This window comes from Physeter macrocephalus, chromosome 14 (assembly GCF_002837175.3).
Source record: "Physeter macrocephalus isolate SW-GA chromosome 14, ASM283717v5, whole genome shotgun sequence".
NCBI lineage: Eukaryota > Metazoa > Chordata > Mammalia > Artiodactyla > Physeteridae > Physeter > Physeter macrocephalus.
This window is the reverse complement of record NC_041227.1, coordinates 123,430,970-123,451,876: the sequence shown is the minus strand read 5'-3', so window position 1 is coordinate 123,451,876 and position 20,907 is coordinate 123,430,970. Positions and strand designations below refer to the sequence as shown.

At 43.5% G+C, this 20,907-nt stretch overlaps 1 protein-coding gene across 4 annotated transcripts in view; it reads right to left on the bottom strand.

Annotated features, from left to right (window-relative positions):
• The window catches only part of RPTOR (regulatory associated protein of MTOR complex 1), a 262,877-nt gene that overhangs the window by 137,977 nt on the left and 103,993 nt on the right, over nucleotides 1–20,907 (bottom strand). For all 4 annotated transcript variants that reach the window (XM_055090448.1, XM_055090449.1, XM_028499286.1 and 1 more), the window contains exon 5: nucleotides 17,154–17,329. In XM_055090448.1, coding sequence (XP_054946423.1) covers nucleotides 17,154–17,329 — 176 coding nt within the window. The remainder of the gene's footprint in view (nucleotides 1–17,153; nucleotides 17,330–20,907) is intronic.

Genomic DNA, 20,907 nt, shown 5'->3' with positions numbered 1-20,907 from the left:
CTCAGCTGCAGCTCACCTCCTGCCTGCCAATAGCACGGCAAAACCCATGCTTAAAAACAGCCACAAGAAGGAGTCTCTGTAATAAGCCCCAGGTGTTTTAAACGTGGGAGGTTCCTCCTGTTAAAAAATTCGCATTCTCTGACTCAGTTTCCAGGTTGAACTCCTAAATGACTCCAGGGAAGAAGAACACGACATGGAAATGAGGCGACGGGTTTGGTGTTTTAGGGCGGAAGCTGAGAGCCGAACCATGACTCCTCCATCTGCTGGTCCGCCCGGCAGCATCTCCAGGGACTCCAGGAAGATTAAGACAGGGACAATGTCATTTATGAAGTAGCTTCTGTGTCCAGACAGCTTCTTCGTTTGCTATTATATTCCTACTTCAGGGGAGAGAGCTGAGGTTCAGAAGGTTCTGAAACTACCCAGCCAGTTATGTGGCCAAGCGTGAGAGCGTACCTCTGCAGCCACGTGCCACAACATTCCCACGGGGACTAAGGCCACCGGACCCAAACTCAAAAATGACGTACCACTGTGCTCCTCTAGACAATTCAATGCATCGTCTCAAACTCAAGCAGTGAAAGCAGGAAGAAAAGAGGGAACAAGTAGTAAGATGAAAGCCTATAAAGAGAGACTCCCTCAGCTGTGGGGCGGGGGGGGGGGGGGGAGGCCACGGGGGGAGGGGGAGCCACCAGGCAGGTAGTAAGATGAAAGCCTATAAAGAGAGACTCCCTCAGCTGTGGGGCGGGGGGGGGGGGGGAGGCCACAGGTGGAGTGGGAGCCACCAGGCAGGGTGAGTGGTCCAGCCACTGGCTCAGGAGAGAACTGACAGAAGTGCCTGCACATCCCTGTCTAACAGGTAAAATAGAGGCAACAGAGAAGTAGCTTAAACAGCAAACAAATGAGAAGTGTGCACATCTCAGGTCCAGGTTTGGTCCAACCTGTGCTCATTAACAAAGGCCAACAGCCTTGCAGGAATACTATAGCCAAGTCTCTCCTTCCTGCCTGGACCACGGCTGGCATGCCAGCCGCCCAAGTCTAGTCTCGGGCTGCAGTCTATGCAGTTGTCTTCCTCAGGATTTAAATCTCCTACTTTTTAGGTCTCATATTTAAGGTTGGACTGACTTTGTACCCCCCACCCCCATCCTCTCCTGTCCCTTCTAACACCTAAGCTCTCCCTACATGCTTTTCTGCACTCATGTCTCCACTTATACTCAAGGAAAAGAAAACACCCAAATACGTTTCTGAACATTAATAGCACCGACATGATTTTAATTCTTGTAAGACATTTGTCAATTAAGTACCCTGATAAGTACCACATATTCCAGCTGCTTTATGAACCGTGAGTCTGTGCCCATTAACTTAGAGGCAGGTGGACACGATGATAACATTGCTGGTCTGAGGACCGTGCGGGGAACAAGCAGAGGCACCAGGCCAAAGCAAGTTTCCTCTGCAGACCAGAGCCTGGCAACGCCAGGTCGGGTGCAGGGAAGGAAGCCCAGACATTCCATTGGCTTCTCCGTGCTCTCACGGTATTGAATCCACCAGAAAAACAGTTCCCAGCGGGTGGGGGTGAGGAGGAGCACTGCTGAGAAACTAAGCCAATTCCTGGTATTCTGGCAGCAAATGAGCGAATTCAGGTTGATTTTCCAATTATCTTTTAAATGTAAATTGTGTTCCTTACAATGTCTGATACACAATCTGTCCTTGGACTCCCAAGCCAGGCAGGAAGCTTGGAAATCACAACACGAGGATGTTCACTGAGTCATGCTTGCTGACTTTACCTGCTTGTACTCCTGGGCTCTGGTTTAGGTGTCAGGTCAGTGACCTTGGGATGTTACCCTCCATTGAGATTCTTCCAAACCTGCCCTCACGGCTTCAAGAAGCAGATGAACCCCACTGCTAGGAAGGGGGCAGCCTCAGCCCGCCTCAATTGCTTCCTCTCTAAAAGATACCTACCTTCCAGTCTACAAATGTTTGCCTATTAAAAACAAGAACACTAAAAAAGCAACTAACTTAAAGCCAACAACCTCTTTCCTTAAGTTGTCCATTTTCCCCTCAAAAGAGCAACTGATCCTCTGCCCCTTTACCCCTCACTTCCTTAACATAGTTTATGCCTGTGTTGCCTCCCCTTTCTCAGGGTAGCCCCGTGCCTTCTGGCTGCCACTCCAGTGGCTCTAGAACTGCCCGAGGTGACCGAGGACTTCCTAACTGTCAACTTCAAGGCCTCTCCCAATCCTCAACCCTGAAGGGTCCTCAGAAGGATGTGGGGGTCTGGCTGCCCTCTCCGCTCTGCCCCTCCGATCACTCCCTCTGGCCAACTTCCTTCCTACATCAGGACTTGCAGAACCTGGTGCTATGTTCTTGGCCCTCCTCTCAGCTTACATTCTCTATGAGTAACCTCAACTGCATCCAAACCATGGTGATGGACACCAGTGAAACAACTCCCCTGGGACAAGCTTTCCTCTCATCTCACGCACCTGCTCAAGCCCCACGTGCCGTGCTCAAAACAAAGTGACAACAACCACAGACCCTCCACCAGACAGCAAAGAACCCGCCCGCCCCACCCCACCCGACAGAGTCCAGCTCCCGCCTCTTCCTTCCCTCCAGGCCCTCAGATCTCCTCCACCTGGAAAGCCACCTCTCCATTCCAGTCCCATTTGTTTACCTCGGTCTTTGTTTTTGTTCTTAGTAAGAGGGGTTATCAGAAGGCCCTGAAACGAGTTTATGAGTCACATCCACAAATCCTGCTGCCCTCCACTGGGGCGGTGGGTGGGGCTGGGGAGAGGCCAGCTGGGAGCGCCCAGGTGTCCTGAGCTCACCCACGCCCACCAGAGGGCCACTGCTATGGCCGCCTCCAGGTCTCGCCCACCCGGGGAAGCTGCCCTGTCGGGTGTGGGTCTGCATCTCCGTGTGCCCGTTTCCAGCCGCACCCAAATCACTCTGTTACTAATCCACATACACATCTCCCGAATCAGCCGTCACACTCCTGGAGGGGAGAGATCGACCCGTCTCACTGGCTCTGGAGACGGGACCCCAGACCCAGCACCATACCCCTGGAACAAGGTCCTACGGAATAGCCCACCTTCAAGCTGCACATCCACGGCTCAACCCTCTTCCCACTTCATGGTCACCTGCCCACCCTCAGTCCTCAGGGCCCCTGCCACACCGGACGCTCTGCCATCGCCCAGACATGGCCTGGTGGTGACTGTCTGCTCGAGCGTCTCTTCCTCCTCACTTGAGCCAGACTTTACTTGTCACAGGAGGTCAGGACCAATGACCCCCCCAGCAAGATTCTGGCTGCCTCCACGGCGAGCAGAGGAATCTCCTCATCCTCTTCTCCAACCCCAAGAGCAGCATGGATAAAAAGTGTCTCTTTAGCAGACTTTGTCTCACAGATCTTTATAATTTTAGTACTTATAATAAGGCTGACTGAACAGAACACATATTCAAAAGAAGTTATTTCACAAGTCCATTCAATCTCAGGATAAGCAAACAAGCTGTTCTGATGACTATGGTGACAATAGTTAACACTAGAAGGAGGTTTAACGCCCAGTCTCAGTGCCTTAACATGGCCTCTGCTTCCAGTTTAAACGCTCAGAATAAAGTGTGTAAAATAAAGAAGCAAAAAAAAAGAAGAGGCTGACATCTCGTGGCTTAATTTACACTCTTTTAGACGCTGATGGGTCACTATGCTACCATCTGCATGGGTTTTACATGGTCACACTGTTCTGGTTTTCAAAACGTGATGTTATTTAAGAGGGACCATCAATTCCATCTCAGCAAAAGTAAAAAGAGAATGAAATTGGTTCATGCAATACGCCGCCTAGTTCAGCACCAATCAGAGGATTGCTTTTTTTATGTCCATAAGGGTCATGAAAGTGTGCTGTCAAGTATGCAGCTGTATACATTAACAGTCTCTGAAGCAATGTGATTTACTGTTACTGATTTTGCATCCTTAGGCACACAAATCAAATAAGAAGTCAAAGTACCGTTAAAATGCCCACAAATTTAAGGAGAAGATACAAATAAGCAAACAAATAGTTAACAGGTAATTGTTTTATAAAAAGTGATATAATCAGTTGCTCTGCATGTATGATTCCAAACAGGGATTAAAACTAATTTGGAACATAGTGATGATGGTATCAAAGCAGCAGAGGACAAACGACTTTGCTTCCATTGGCCAACGATCATGAGGAGGACCGGGAGGGAGGGGGGCCGGCCGGCAGGGGCAGAACATTATTTTATAAGCATCATTTCACCCAATGTTGACTTCCTGTAACTATAGTAATAACTCGGTGGCTGTAAGAGTTCCACTGTGAGTTGAACTGCATATAATCTTTATTCTCTTCTGAACACTCCTGTTATGTTAAAAGAATATTCTGTTCACGCTTGCTCCCCTCGAGTCTTCCACACACATTACATACTGATTCGTTCAAACTCTCACAAAAGACTCTTGGACTCACTGAACTGCCTAGTGAGATCCGTTTGAGATAATACATTCCACGTACTCTTGTTAGGTAAACACTGGAGGAGAAGGGAGAATGTGAGCCAACAGCAAATTACTAGAAGATAAATAAGCCCAAACGTGAACAATAATAAAAAGGTAACCTGCCCTTAAAAAAAAAAATTCACTTAATACTTTTTCTCATGGAAATAAGATGATTTTCAAAAGGCCCTATGTGCCTAAAATTTGGTCAAATTGGTCAATATTTAGACAGTAACTCTGTAAACATTATATTTCTTAGCTTTTTACCATTATTGATTACATTGAGCCTGGGACAACACTTTAACACTGACATCTGATATTTAAAAGAAATAAAAGGAGACATGATTTTAAAATCCTGGTATCTTGCAAAGGGTGGTCTGTCTAGTCCGTTTCATGTATGTGACCTTCTAAGATGTTAGGTGTCCAGAAAGCCGTTCACAGTCCCGAGTCAGTGGAACACATCATCATCGTGTGTGAGCCTTCTCTTTTGTTTTGCCATTTTCTTCCCTACATCCTCAACCTGTCTCAATACCCCATAGGCACTCACATCTATTTAATGTATGCCCTTCCGTATTTCAAGTATATCTGCAAACTTGTTTATACTACATTTTTTGCGTTTAATTTACAAAAAAGTATTATTTTTTCACCCATTATACATTTTAAAACATTTAAATCAACTTTAATGAGGTACAATTTGCATACAGTAAAATGCACCCATTTCAGATTATAATTTGAAGTATTTGACAAATGTGTTATGTCTGTGCAACCAACCACCACAATTCCCACACAGGACATTTCCACCCCCCAGAAGCGCTGTCAGTCTCATCCCTGTATCTGGCTCCAGCAAGCCCAGATCTGCTTTCTCTCGTTGTAGTTCATTCTGAAACTTCACAAAACGATAAACTACGTACTCTTTTGTGCTTATCTTTTTCACACAGTGACTCATTCATGTTATATCGATAGCTTGTTCCTTTTTATTGGTAAGCAGTAACAGACTAAGTGTATGTCCCAAAATTTGGTCCATTCACCCATGGATGAACATCTCTCTGGATTGTTTCCAGGTTTTGGACACCATGAACACAGCTATGACCATACATTGCACATTTTAGGGTGGACACATGTTTTCATTCCTCCTGGGTAAATACACAGGAGAATAGGTGAGTTGTATGCTATGTGTATATTTAAAGTTATTAAAAATGGCTAAACTGTTTTCTAAAGTGGCTGTACTATTTTCATCCCCACAGCAATGTACGAGCGTTCCAGTTACTCCACATTCTGGCCAACACACGAGCACCTTTCGTGGGTCTGTCGGTTCTTCCTCTCTCTTTTTGTCAAGCGTCTGTTCCGATCATTTGGCCATTTATTTAAAATTTGGGTTGTCTTCTTATGATTGAGTTTTTACAGTTCTTTATATATTCTAGATACAGTTCTTTATACATTCTCAGATACGTATTGTAAATCTTTTCAACTACTTTGTGGCTTGTCTTTTTATTTTCTTAACGGTGTCTATCAAAGAACAGATGTTTTTATTTTGATGAACCTCAATATATCAATTTTTAAAGATTTGTGCTATTTGTGTTACATGTAAGAAATCATGAACATTTTCTCCTATGTTTTCATCTATAAGTTTTATAGTTTTGTCTTTTATATATAGAAGATCAGAAATTAATTTTTCTGCTTAGTGTCAAATAAGGGCTGGGGTTTTGATTTTATTTTGTTTTTCCCGAACGGATAGCCAGTTGTTCCAGCACCATTTGTTGAAAAGACAGTCCCTTCTCCACTGAATCATCTGGTACCTCTCTCCAAAATCAATTGATCATATATGTGGGGGTCTAATTCTGCTCCATACTCCATACTCTGTTCCATTAATCTACATGGCTATCCTTATACCAATACCACAGTCTTGATTACTGTAGCTTTACATTAAATCTTTTTTTTTCCAAAATTTTAATAGCCACTTCAAGTTCCCGTTTCATGAGTTGTTTGTTCACACACATTTCTTTTTTTTTTTTTTAACATCTTTATTGGAGTATAATTGCTTTATATTGTGGTGTTAGTTGCTGCTGTATAACAAAGTGAATCAGCTATATGTATACATTAAATCTTGAAATGAACCACACGCCTGTTTTTCAAAATTGTTTTGGCTAGACTCTTTGCATTTCAACATCAATTTCTAAAAAAAAAAAAGGTGTAATTTTGACTGGGATATTGCACTGCATCTATAGATCAACTTGGGTAGAATAAAAGTTTTAAAATATTGAGTTTTCTACTCCATAAGCACAGTATAATTCTCCATTTATTTAGGTCTTTCTCTCTGCAATGTTTCATAGTTTTTGTGCACAGATCTTGCATATATTTTGTTACATTCACTCCCAAGTATTCCAGAATTTTGATGCCATAGCTAATAGTATATATTTTTTAAATTTTCAATTTCCAACTATTAGTTTTTACTTTATAGAAATGCAGCTGATTTGGGGGTATTGATCTTATATCTTGGAACCTTGCTAAAATGCATTAGTTCCAGTGACTTTTTTGTAGACTTCTCATGATTTTTTACGTAGATAATCATGTTGTCTATAAAGAGATTTTTACTTCTTTGCCTGTCTGCATGCCATTTTATTCTTTTCTAGCTTATTGCACTGACTATGACTTCCAGTACAATGTTGAAAGGAATGGTAAGAGTGAACATCTTTGCCTTGTTTCCAGTGTTCTGGGGAAGTAGATAATCATGTTGTCTATAAAGAGATTTTTACTTCTTTGCCTGTCTGCATGCCATTTTATTCTTTTCTAGCTTATTGCACTGACTATGACTTCCAGTACAATGTTGAAAGGAATGGTAAGAGTGAACATCTTTGCCTTGTTTCCAGTGTTCTGGGGAAAGTGTCTTTCACCATTTCAACTACAATGTTAGCTGTAAGTTTTTCTTAGATGCCTTTTATGAGCTTGAGAATGTTCTCTTCTATTTGCAGTTTGCTGAATCAGTTTGTCATAAAACCGTGCTGAATTTTGTCAAATTCTTTTTATGTATCTATTAAAATAATCATATAGGTTTTCCCCTTTATTCTGCTAATGTAATAAATTACACTGATTGATTTTCACGTTAAGCCTTGCATTCCTGAGATAAGCCTTACTTGATCATAATACTTTATCTTCTCTCTATATTGTTGGGCTTCTTTTGCTAATATTTTGTTAAGAATTTTTATACCTGTTGGGACTTCCCTGGTGGTTCAGTGGTTAAGACTCTGAGCTTCCACTGCAGGCGGAGCAGGTTTGACCCCTGGTCGGGGAGCTAACATCCTGCATGTCGTGCGGCACGGCCAAAAATTTTAAAAAAATTGTTTTAAACAAATAAAATAAAGAAAAACAAAGAATTTTTATACCTGTGTTCATGAGAGATCTTGACCTGTAGCTTTTTTTTTTCCCCCTTGCAGAGTCTTTGTCTGACTTTGATTTTTAAGATAAAGTCAGCCTCTTCGAATGGGATGGGAAATGTTCCCCCTTCCTCTATTTTCTGAAAGAGTTTGTGTGAGGGTTGGTATTATTTCTTTCTTAAATGTTTGCTAGAATTCATTAGCAAAGATATCTGGGCTTGGAGTTTTCTTTGTGAGGCTTTTAACTAGGGAATTCAGTTTCTTTATGAGATATAAACTATCCACATTTTCTTTTTCTTTTTGTGTCAGGTTTAGTATTCTGTGTCTTTCACGAAATTCATCCAGTTCACCTAAGACATAGAATTTATTGGCACCAAGTCCTTCATACTTAAAAGGATTCCCTTACTATCCTTTTAATGTCTGTTGGATCTGTGGTGATGCTCCCTCATTTCTGAAATAGGGGATTTATATCTTCTTTCTGTTTTTCTTGACCGTTCTAGCTAGAGTTTAAAAATTTTATTGAACTTTTCAAAAACTATCATCCATTTTCATGGGTTTTGTATATTTCTCTGGTGCATTTTCTATTTCATTTATTTTTGCTGTTTTCTTATTCCTTTCTTCTACATACTTCGGGTTTGATGTGCTTCTCTTTTTCTGGTCTTACAGAGAAAGCTTAGACCATAAATTTTAGACTTTTCTAATTAAAATCTATAAACACCATTAAAATTTTGAGATTATTTTTGGTACGTGTAAACCGAGCTCAGTAATTTTACCTCTTGCAAACATGATATTTTACCCATGATCCCCTAGTGATAAACCCTGAGTCAGTTATTTCACAAACAGTGCAATGAGAAAGGTTATAGCACACACCTTGACATGGGCTTTTCTAAGCATTTCTATGTACACTAAGCAAGAAAGAGTGCTGCCAACTAAACAGGCACATTATTTATCAAAAAATGGTACTGGATCTCAGATATGTTCAGATGTGAAAATGTACATCCTAGAATCAATGAAATATGAAAGATGATCCATAATGCACACAGATAATTACAAATATTGTATCTTGTCTTACTGATGACCAGGACTTCTAATACTGAAGTAGCACCAGAGAGAACGCTTGCTTTATTCCCAATGTCAAAGGGAGGGCATCTCAAGTTTCTCCACTAAGCATATTGCTGAAAAGCCCTGTACGGCCTTTACCAAGTTAAGTAAATGCCCACGACTCCACTTAAATATGCTGGATTAAACATGCACATGGATCTCAACTCCCTCCAAAGAGGAAGAAAAAGAGTAAGACACGGACAAAGAGTACCAGGGAGAAAATACAGCAAATGGGAGAAGCCAGTCATCACACAGACAGTCTCAAGTGTCAGTGCCGGGGTCAGGACAGGGTCTGAATCCTGGCTCTACCAGTCACAACCATGCAGCCTCAATCCCCTCCTCCTGAAAGCAGGGCTGAAGGCAGGCCATGCCACACAGGCTTCCTGCAGGGGCTGAATGGGTTAATTCATGTAATGGCACAGCATAATGCTCAACAAGATCGAGCTACTTTTATTACCATAATTTAAAATTTCAACCAGTTAAGAGATGGGCAAGTTGTGGTGACTAAGCAGAGAGAGAATGGAAGCCTTAAACCTCAAAGGGGAAAAGCCAAAAAGAAGTAAGCACCCTCATAATGCAAAATCTCAGAAAGAATGAAAACTGAGGTACTGGACTCACTTGAAGGAGGAGCTGAGGATGAGAGTGCTGGTCCAGAATTTATATAAAGAGTGGTAGAGCCCTAGGGCTGCTCCTCCTTGCTGGGAGAATTCTGGAGAAACTACCCAGAGGTGCTCTGGATGTGGAGACACTATGAACAGCTCAGGGATGCCTTCATCTTCAGGACTGCCTTACTTCATATTCCTTTTTGTTTACTGCATTTTTCCCTGGGCTCCTTAAGGTGAACATTTGATTTTTCTTTTATTTTTTAATCTTCGTTTTCTGCTTTAGCTACATCCCACAGACATGAAAAGTTGTGCTCTCACTGTTATTCAGCTTTGAGTATTTCATAATTTTTAAAAAGTATTTCCTCTTTAAGGACTTTATTTTTTAAGAGTAAGATTTTTAGTTTTCAGACATTTTAAAAGCTACCCTTTCATAACTGAGCTCCAACTCTACTGTATGGTGGTCTGAGAATAGAGTTTATATGGTATCAATTCTTTGGGATTATTAAAGCTTCCTTTGGAACCTGGCACACAGTTTTGTTTGTTTGTTTGTTTGCTGTGAATGGTCCACCTATGCTCAAAAGTAATGTGTATTCTGTGCTTGTTAGGTACATGGTCCTATATGTCTACATTAGACCTAGCTAATTAGTCCTGCTATTAAAATCTAAACTATTTTTCTTACTTTTTATGTACTTGGTCTCAGTACCTATATTCCTGGTGTATCCGTTTCTACCCAGAGTCCTTTTGGTTCCCATCTTACATATTTCAAGGCCATATTGTTTGATGCATAGAGAGCCATGATCAGTGTAACTTCTTGATCGTCTGCTCTTTTTACCACAATAAAAGTTTTGTTTGTCCTTTCAATATTTTTTAATCTCAGATTTTTCTTTGATGCATATTAAAATTGTCACTCCAGCTTTCTTTCGGTTTCCATATTTCTCCTCTTTCATCATTTGATTTTCAACCTTTCAAATATTTTGTTTTAAACATGTATCCTGTGATACATGCTATATCATGATGATTTTTATCCAACATGAGAATCACTGTCCTTTGAGAGGTGAATTCAACTCACTAACAATTAGATAATCACTTCCATTTCAAAACTTGTTTCAGCCATCTTATTTCACATATTCTATTTACCATGCTTTTGTTTCTTTTTCTACCTTCTTTTGGAGAGAAGAAATCCTCTCTCCTCCTGTGAACATAAAATATTCTATTTTCATTCTTTTGGTGGTTACCTCTAACATAGTGAGGCCTAAACCTAGACTTATTTTTCATGATCAATATCTCAGATATTCAAACTTTAATTCTATCTTTCTGGTCTCTCATTCTTTCCATCTCTACCTCTTTGGTGGGAATTAATCAACCCAGCCTTCCAGCTCTCTAATTTGCCCTTTGGTTATACCCATAATGCTGCCTTTCAATCCACCTCCTAAATTCTTTACTTCGTCAATTGTATTTTTCATGATCCATAACTCCAACTAATCTTTCTTATTTTTTCTTCCTATTTCCAATATTCTCTCTTACCACTTTGGGTATGTTTATCCTCACTCTGAAATATTTTTCTGTGGTGTAGTGCTTCTGATTTTTACAGGTGTAGCTTTTTCTACAAAGGAGAGGTGGTACACCTTGTTTCTTTCCTTCTTTCCCTCCTTCCCTCCTTCCCTCCTTCCCTCCTTCCTTCCTTCCTTCCTCCCTCCCTTCCTTCCTTCCAAGCCCCAGATACAGCAAGGCAAGCTGCACTGTCCAGGGCAATGATGGAAAGAGTAATGTGCACACCAGAGGGCTCACCCTCAGCCCTCAGCTTCACCTCCTGGTCCTCACCTGTTCCACTCCCCACCCCAACAGTCTCAACTATCCCCAAGGGCTCCACACCGTTTCTGACTCGTTGAGTGGACTCACTGTAGGACCCATCAATCTTACTCCCCTGTGGCAGCCCGAGGACTGGGCTCAGGGGAGGGAGTCAGCAGCCTGTGCCATTCTGTCTGGTTCAGTTCATTTCTTAGCAGCATAAATCAGGTTTCTGCATTTCAACCTTTTTTTAAAGGAGCTCTATTACAATACATTATGATATTCATCTTAATTGAGTGTATGTCAGAGACAGGAACACTGAGAGTACATCGTCTAGTTCAGGGAGAAAAAATAGTTTCCTCAGAGTGGGCACATGACAAATTACATAACCTGAAAGACTGGAAATTACCCTGAAACTGTCCTGGGGTTTACGGAGCAGGACCAGATAACAGTTATGGCCACATTGTGAGGGCCTCCAGATAAGAAAACCGTTTAAATAAATACCAAGTTAAGTTTACTACCACCAAGGTTTATGACGCAAAGTGTGACATTACTACAAAGTAAACTGGTAAGACAATTTCATTCACTAATGTGTCTAGATCGCCTGCCTTCAAACATAAGATACTTCATTTTAATTCAGTTTTTACAAGAAACTGAAAAAGATCACAAAACAGAAAGCACTGATTAAATGTGTAGGCAGAAAGTTTGCTCTCTAGCAGAGAAGTTGTATTTTAGAAAACTGTACAGAGAATAAATGGTTAACCCCAGTATCAAACACCAGCAAGAATTTATGTTTCCAAAAGTAATTCTGACTGATTCTTGGTTGAGTCTTCAAGACAAAACACAAAGCAAATGCCAGAAGTGTCACAAAACGCAAAGCAAGCGTCTGCAGTGAGACAAGCAGGACACAGCGCGGGGCCCAGCCGCATGGACGATGCAGGGTCTCACAGTGCAGCTGCAGGGCGGGATGTCTGTGCAGCTGCCTCTCTCTCTGGGCAAAGATGAAGACAAGGCTTTCCGTGCTGGCAAATTTTCAGTAATACTATGCCATTAACATTTAAACTCCCTGAGATTACTCAATTTAATTGAAAGGAAGGAAACATGTTTCTTGACCTCTATTCAATCCAAAATGATGTCTGCCATTTTCATTAACAGACAATACAACTGCATGACACACAGTGCAATGGGCATCAATCTATTTTACAACAAGTCCCACAGCAAATTAAGTACCACTGAGTTATAATTTTAGTAGCACACAAATCTATCCATAATAAATTTAAGATGGTATTCTGCCACTCAGTCTAGTGAGTAGAAAACAGCCTAAGAAAAAAAACATATTTTGGGTGAGTAAGGAAATCACTTACAGGGAGAGTAATGTAATTGCTCACTTCAGAATTACTAAAATTATCAGTTTCTGAAAATAAGATTAAGATTGAGGCAAAAATGAAACAAAAATCAGAGAATGATGTCTTCCAATAACTACTTCATCATCAAATAAGATTTATAAGCATACTCGCCATCAAATATATGTACACATATTTTGTACATATAAAGTAAGGCTGTATTCTGTTTACAAGGTATATAACTTTCTTTAGCAACTGTGCCTTACATGACTGCAGTTTTGTTAAAACCATCCTGTTAGTTATACAGGAACCTTCCTGAGCAAAGGTTTTTCGTAGGTTATTTATTGTTCAGGTTCACTGACCAACAGGTAAGTGCAGCAGTCATTTGCAGGTAAAAGCCTGGCTCCATTCTCGAAAGCAGGGGATGGCAAACTATGGTTCCCAGGCCAAATGTGGCCCATTGCCTGTTTTTGTAAATAATTTTATTGGAACACAGTCATGCTCATTTGTTTACATACTTTCTGTGGCTCTTTCATGCTATGACAACACAGCTGGGATCCTCGGACTCCCAAGCCTAAACTATTAACTATCTGGCCCTTCACAGAAAAAGCCCATGGACCCCTATTCTACAGCTACTCTGAGCTTAACTGAATCATAAAACCTAAAGCCCTATACTTGGTTGAATAACACAGAACATCAGTACAGTGAAATATTATGCAATCACTACAAATAACATTTACTAAGAGTTTCTAATGGTCAAGGATAAATAAGTTTGTTATGCTAAGGTTTAAGTATATGAAATTGTAAATTTAGTCTAATTACATCAATGCAAACATGTACATACACAGAAAAAAAGACTGACTTTTTAACCAAAAAGTTAACACTAATTGTGGTAATGATGGTAAAATCTTGGACAATTTTCTCCTTCTTTTTACTTTTTAGTAAATTTTCTACAAAGAATGTATATCCCATTTTTCACTGGAAAATATTAAACTGACTTTTAAATTAAAAAAAAAACCCTAAAAATATAAGTATTAATACTATCTGGCAAACTGTCTCCTTTCTTCATGTAAAAAAAGGCTGGTATCTTTTTTTTTTTTTTTTAACTCAGAAAATACAAAGAAGTACAGAATTCCCTTGACAATTCTTCCCATGAATATGGTTTACTGCCATTCACAGGCTAAGGACACTCAGTGAAATGTTATGTTCGATCTAATTTCAATCCCTCAGTATGCAGAAAGTGGTTAATTGTAAAAGATCCACCCACCTGGGACTCTGCTTAATCATTCCAGGCAGTGCTTATCTGACGACCATCATCCACAGTCGTGATGTACTGACCTCAAAGTCCATTCTCTGGTAACTGTATTAGTTTGATTTTTCACTGTGCTTCCTACTAAATGATTACTTTAAAAAATTTTAATTATATATTAACTCCAAAAAGGATTTCGGGTAGGTACCAAGACAATGCATCGCATCATGGTGGAGTGAAAGCCTACTGCCTGACCCCTGACCCGAGGGCAGGGACCCACAGCTGCCAGTGAAGGCACACCACGTCCTTCTGACCCCTGGTGGAGGATGACAGGGCCGGAAACTCGGGGGAGAAACAGATAAACTCACTGCGCGGGCAGCAGAGTGTGGAGTGGCATGGGCAGGAGGCCCCGTCTGTGCTCTTCCTGCTTCTTCCCTCGCCAGTCCACCCCTCCACTCACAGCCCCCTCAGATGCAGCACCCAGCCCGGGCTCCTGGAGCACAGCTGGTGTGCACTGTCAGTTCTGGAGTCGGGGTGCAAAGGTGCAGTAAGGGCAAGAAATCCACAGGGAGGGGCAGGAAAATGAGTGGGAATGAGGCCTGTCGCACCGCAGATTCTGGGGTGTGTCTGTGGGCCCTCCCGCCGAGGGGTCTACGGCCGTTTCCACCTTCCTACTTAGGTTGGATCCTGATCTCACTGCTGTGATAAAGGCCTCATTTGACCAAGGTCTCCCCATCCTTACATGGATTATCTTCCTTAAACACTATTCTTAAGTCATTTCCCCATATAAACACCTTCCCCCACCAGTCCTAGGAGGAGCCAAGGTCCTTGGCCCAACATCAAGGCGGCCCACCCTTTGATGCCGGCCCACACTCCGACCTCACCCCACCCCTCTGGACGATGTCCTCTCTCTACTGACCCACTCTCGCTCCTCAGGGATGGTTTCTTGCGCTGGGGGCCACCTGCCTGTGGTGCTCTCTGCTCCCCTTCAAATCCCACCATCTGCCCAGACCCCGACTCAACTTTCCTCTCCTCCGAGAAGCCCTCCCTGATCCCCTTGGCCCTTAGGGATTTCTCTGTTCTCTGGAAACACAAATAGCCCTTGGTGCCACAGATCCATTTAGTCCTTGCTCATGCATTGCCTGAAATGTTCAGATTTCTTTGCCTGGCATGAAGCACCCATTTAGATAATGAATTTTCAGGTCACATCTTGTCTCCTCAACGAGACCGTAAATTTTTCAGGACAATATGCTTCTTTGTATCGCCTATAGTGCTTACCCATGGGTTTTAAGTACACAGTTGTTATTTAGTAAATTATTTCTTGGACGATGAATAAAATGAACGACTTCCTGAGTCATCTGCATCAGAGATCTTCCTGAGGTCACATTAAATGGCACCATAAACCTTTTCTAACAGCAATCACAGAGTACAGAGAGTTCAACAGAAAAACTCACTTATAAATGAAAGAACGAAAAGACCTACAGTCAAGGGCAGCGCAGCCACGAAGAAAGGAGTGATGCTCAGAGGCGGCGTGGGTGTGGCTGCCGTGCAGCCTCAGCCTCACCCCGAGGTTGGGTCCCCACTCTCCTCCCTTCCCATCAATCCTAGCCTCTCAGATCCTTCGAGCTTTCTCCAGTTCTGAAGAATGTATCCACATCACCTTCAGGTATTTCCAGCTCTGCCACATTCCCCTTCTCTCTCCACAGGGGAGCTTCCATCTCCCCCGTGTCTCCTGCTTGTCTTCTGTTTTCTGTCTCTCTCCTCCTGCTGCCTTCCCCAGCGCCTAGCCCCTCGCTGTAATCTCCCAACATGCTAAGTCAGACTGCAGCCACCCCTCCCACTAGGAATCCGGTCCACTGTGTCCTTTGTTTCAAACACCATAGTCCTCTCACCTGTATCTCTATGTGGTTCTTTTCAACATCCCCAGGTCGTAGTCTCACTCTGTTACCAGCCAGCATCTTCCTCCCTTCACCTCCCGTCACGTGCACTGTGCTTGATGACAACAGTCCTGCCTCGCACGATGACTAGCTCAGCTCTCTCCCTTGGAGTCTGCTTTTGCCACGTGTGCTCTGCTTTGTGGGGTGCAGTGGGGAATGGCCCCGGTCAGGGCCTGTATGAGTTGGCTGAGTCGGGGGGTGAGCTCAGCAGTTGGGGGACACCTCCTCCGCTAGCTCCTTAGGGATCAGGCACGTTAGAAGAGGCCTCTCCCTGGGGGGATTCACAGCCGGGATTTGGGAGGGCTGGGGTGGGAGGTGGATGCCCTCACTCAGGGGCCGTGGGTCAACCTGATGCTGCTACAGAGGTGAAGCTGCAAGTCCAAGTTCTCATCCAACCAGCAGCTCAAGGCAACCACAGGACCCCCCGCCCAGGCTGTAGTCACCCGAGGGGACTCCCGAGGGATTGAGCACTGTGTCGTTGCCCCCAGAGTCCTTGCTTGTCTCCCCACTTTCTCCAGGGCTGTGGGGAAGGAAGCAGGGCCGTGTGCCTCTGTGCTGTTAGGACACCCTGGCAGGAAACGGAGGAAGGCGCCTCCACAGAGTCCAGTGAACTCACACGGCTGCACCGATCCGCCTGTGCCTCACTGAGAGCTGCTTACCTCCATGGGTACCGGTTCCAGCAAAATATAAAAGGGAAAAGTAGATATTAAAAGAGAGCAAGACAGTCTAGGGGAGAAAACTGGATTTGGAGACAAGAAGCACACACATTCCATTGTGAGTCCTGCCAGTGATGGAGGGTCTTAAATGCAGGTCCTACTGTCTTGGAATATTCCACACATTTCCTCAGTCATATTCGCAAGAGCTCTTAACTTCTCAAAAGAGTGGCGGTAGGAAAAAAAAAAAAATCATTATTTTTTTTTTTTTTTACTGATGAGAATAAATTGAAAGATTCTACTTCAACTCAAGCAAAGAATTCTATAACTAATGAAGGCTTTTCTTTTTTCAAAGGAAAGTCCACTTTCCAGCATGACCCACCTTGGTACTATCTGAGGGCACAGCCACAGTTAGCCACGAAATGGAGAGGGTGCTCCTGGAAACCATGCACGCACCTGACCCAGGGGACAGCACATCCTGAACCCCGAGAGGAAAACCCCAGCATCCACCTGGGGTCCTGAGCTCACGCCTGTAACCTGGTCCAAAAGACCCAGGTAGATTCCTTGGGTCCCTGCAGCAAACCCCAGGGGGGTCGCTGGGAGTCGAGGTGGGCGCCACTTACCAGCGCAGGGCGATTTTGATGGGGGTGGTGAGGCATGACGTGAATAGGTCGGCCGGAAGGTCGGGGATCATGGGCAGGAGCTCGTTGGCCTCACAGGCTGCCAGCTGAATGCAGTTCTTCATGGACGGGGGCAAAGGCATCTGGGCCAGTGGGTGGTTTGGGTTAATAGCAGCGACCTGCAGGGGGACAGGAAGGAAGAGAGCAGCTTAACTGTCATGCACAACTGGAGACTGAGCCGGAAATGTGACACGAAGGAAAGGACCCATCAACCGAGGCTTAAAGCCCGAGGGTTCCTGGCCAAGTCCTCCGGAGAGAGGCCCAGCTGCCGGATCCTCTCCTGGAGACGACCACAAGCTCCAGCCCCAAATCACTTGTTACTTAAGGACTCCTGGCTTATAAACGCCAGGGGGCGGGGCTCCATGAAGACCAGGTGCTGGGGTTTCAGGTGATGATGGCATTGAAGAGGACAGATGGGGCAGGAAGGGATAATTTTAATCACTGATGGCTGCTCATTTGTTTCCCAACTAGAAAAGAATGTTTATGTGTCTCAGGTTTTGCTCCTTACTAATAATCCCCTATGTCTGCATGATTGTGTCTCTTTCACACTGGCTATTTCATTTGCTTTTTACAACATCCCCATGAGGTAAGTCTTTCCAATTTAAAAAATCTTCTACAATGAGGAAACAGAGACCCCAAGAAATGACATGAACTGCCGGTCACCGGGCGTGTCCTAGTCATGAGTACGGGAAGCTGGTCCTGACCTGAGGGCCGTTTTCCACTCCCTCATCCCATCCGGACCCTCCTGAATCTATACCACACACCTGTGACACTAACACGAGTGCTCTGCAGGGTCTTTTCCAAACAGCAATCCCTGGTGAACTTTGTAAGTTAAATACACACAAAACTGTGTTCACTCATATATACCTAACATTGATTACGACATGTAAAGTGTTGTCATTATTAATGCTGATAAAACCTTCTCAAATGGAAGGCAGTAAAAGCTGTACTTCTATTAATAACCTCTTCAGATTATTAATAGAATAGTAAACCCAGAATACAAATCAAATTCGAGTATACTTAATACTAAATAAAAATAAAAACTGCAATTTCTAGAAGAAGGGGTTTTTTATTGTGGTAAAATATACATAATATAAAAGTTACCATCTTACCCATTTTATTTGTATGGTCAGTGGCGTTAGGTACACTCACATTGTACAACCATCAGCAGAGTGGGTTTTTTAAAGCACAGAGAAAAGGGAAGGCAGAATCACTTTTAATCCTTCCCTTGGCTCCAGCTCTACAATCTAAAATAGCACCAGTGAAGCAACCTGCTCCACACAGGAAATTAGTTTCCAGGTCTGCTGTGACAACACGCTAGGAAAGATGTCGGGTCTGGGTGCCGTGTGAGTCTGAGGCTTATCAGACCTGAGTCATGCGGAAAGACGCAGAGGCTGCAGATGTGTCAGAGTCAGGGGAGGCTGCCGGAAGTGGTCTCGACTCGCGTGCTCTGTGGAAGTGCGTCCTCCCCAGCCCGGGAGGGAGGATGACATTGGCAATGGGTCAGGCTCCGGGAGGGGAACAGAGTGCGCAGTCCTCAACGGTGAACGGGGCACTGGAGAGGCGGCCTGGGACTGAAGCCAATGCACATGCTTCTTGCAAGCCTTACCACAACTGCGCACAGACGTGATGATTACAGGAAACAATTTAGGAAGAAACAGTCATTTATGTAAAACCGAGATTCAATATTCTTAAATGTTGGTATGGGTTACTAGTTTTAACTTCTCTGTCTATAATCTGCTTCCACAGTAAATTTACTTTCTGAGAAGCGAAGAGCAGGACCTCTGGCTACAGCCCCCAAATGCTGCAGCCCTTCCATCTTTGCTGTTGCCTGTCACTGAGCTTCTACAGCCTCAGGCTCTCAGAAGTGAAGCAGTGTGTCACACCAACGCCACCTTTCTCCCAAGTCGGCCTTAGACACAGGCCCCCACGGGGAGGCGGGGGTGGGGCAGGTTCCCACGCCCTGGCAGCCACGTGGGGTGCTCGGTGGGTTAAGGGCACTTCTGCTGATGTCAGGACGTCTGTGCCCTGTTCTCTGCGGAGGCAGCACTCCCGCAGCCCCAACACAGCCGGGCGGTGCTGTCAGGTAGCGATCCGCTCAGTGCCTATGTGTTAGGTCTGCCTCGGGCTGCACCTCATGGTCCACGAGCATTTGGCCCAGAGCCTTGCAAAGTACCTGAGGCAGAGGAGGCACAAGGAGAAAAGAAGACGATGCAGGAACATCTTCATCCCAAGTAAGTCCACTAGAAACTAAATTTTCCAATTCACAGTGATCATTGATAGAAACCTCTATTTCTTAAACAAGCCCCTTGCAGTATGCTGATGTATAAACTGGCAGAAAGCAATAAATGTGGCTGCAGATAATCTGAAGGGCGGTAACACACAATAATAATCCCCTCAGACTCATATGGGACTTGTTGTCACCACTGGGTACATGACAGCTCTGCACTGGGGTTAATTAGAATCAGTAACATTTTTTTAAAATGACATTCAAGACAAACAATTCCACCAACGATTCATTTTTCAAGCTGCTAACCCAGGAATACAAAAAAACAAAACAAAACAAAACCCAACAGATGAGCTACTTCCAATACACTGTTTTGGTTTTGTATTTATCTAAGATATTGACCTTTTAATTGAAATTAGTCTTTGGAAACAGCTTGCATGTAAACCTAACTACTAGTGATTCAGAGGACTTTTCAAAGTCACCCAGGCTGAGAAGAGAACAGGTCCAGCTGGGAGCCACCACTCACCGTGAAGGGCACACCGCAGATGCACTTTTACCCAAAGGGGCTTCTCCTGGAGAACCTAGAGGCTCAAACACCAGGAAAACTTTAATCATTAAAAGCTCACTAGAGCCTTCTGGAGGATTTGGGAAGGATCCAGAAAAATCTTCAGATGCGATACACAGCAACCAGATCCAAGAAAGACATCTGCTACCTCTTCCACACGTGTGGATAATGTGGCACTCATGCACTCAGAGCTCATGGGAAGGCTGGCCAAGCAGCTCACACAGGCCCGGAACCACTCGCTCCAGAAGCACGGCTGGAGGTGAGTTGCAGGGGGAAGCACCTACACCTCTCATTTTCTAAATGAAACTCTGCCATTGTGCTGCTTCTGTTCTCCATATACATATACAAGACATCTTGATAAAGAGATGAAGGCACTGATAATTTCAGAGGAGTCTTTACCAAGAGACTTTCTGAAAATAACATCTACTTGGTAATAATTCCAGTTCTAGCTTAAATCAATTTTTATTCTCAATTCAGTAACACCTACTTACAGTGGACATTTCTGCAAAGTTCAGAGAGAGACAGATCTGTAAAGGAATCAGGTATTGCTTACGCAGCTCATTTCAAAGTTGTTAATGGAGCATCTATCATGCGACAGATACTGTACTAAAAATAGCAGATACAAAGTGGCAGTAGTAATTTTTTAATATATAATTTATATAATTCTATATATATCAAATATTAAATAGTAATTTAAAAAGAAGTGGTACCTATTGCTGGGAACTATGAAATCTAGGCCAAGAGAGCAGGAGTCGTCTTTGTTGGAGGAAGACTTGTAATCATACTGAGAAACCCCCCCAATATTCCCCCTAGAGGGCGGCAAAAGAGCATGATTATCCCGAGAGTTTGCCTAAATGGACCGTCCACTATTTTTTTTTTGCGGTACACGGGCCTCTCACTGTTGC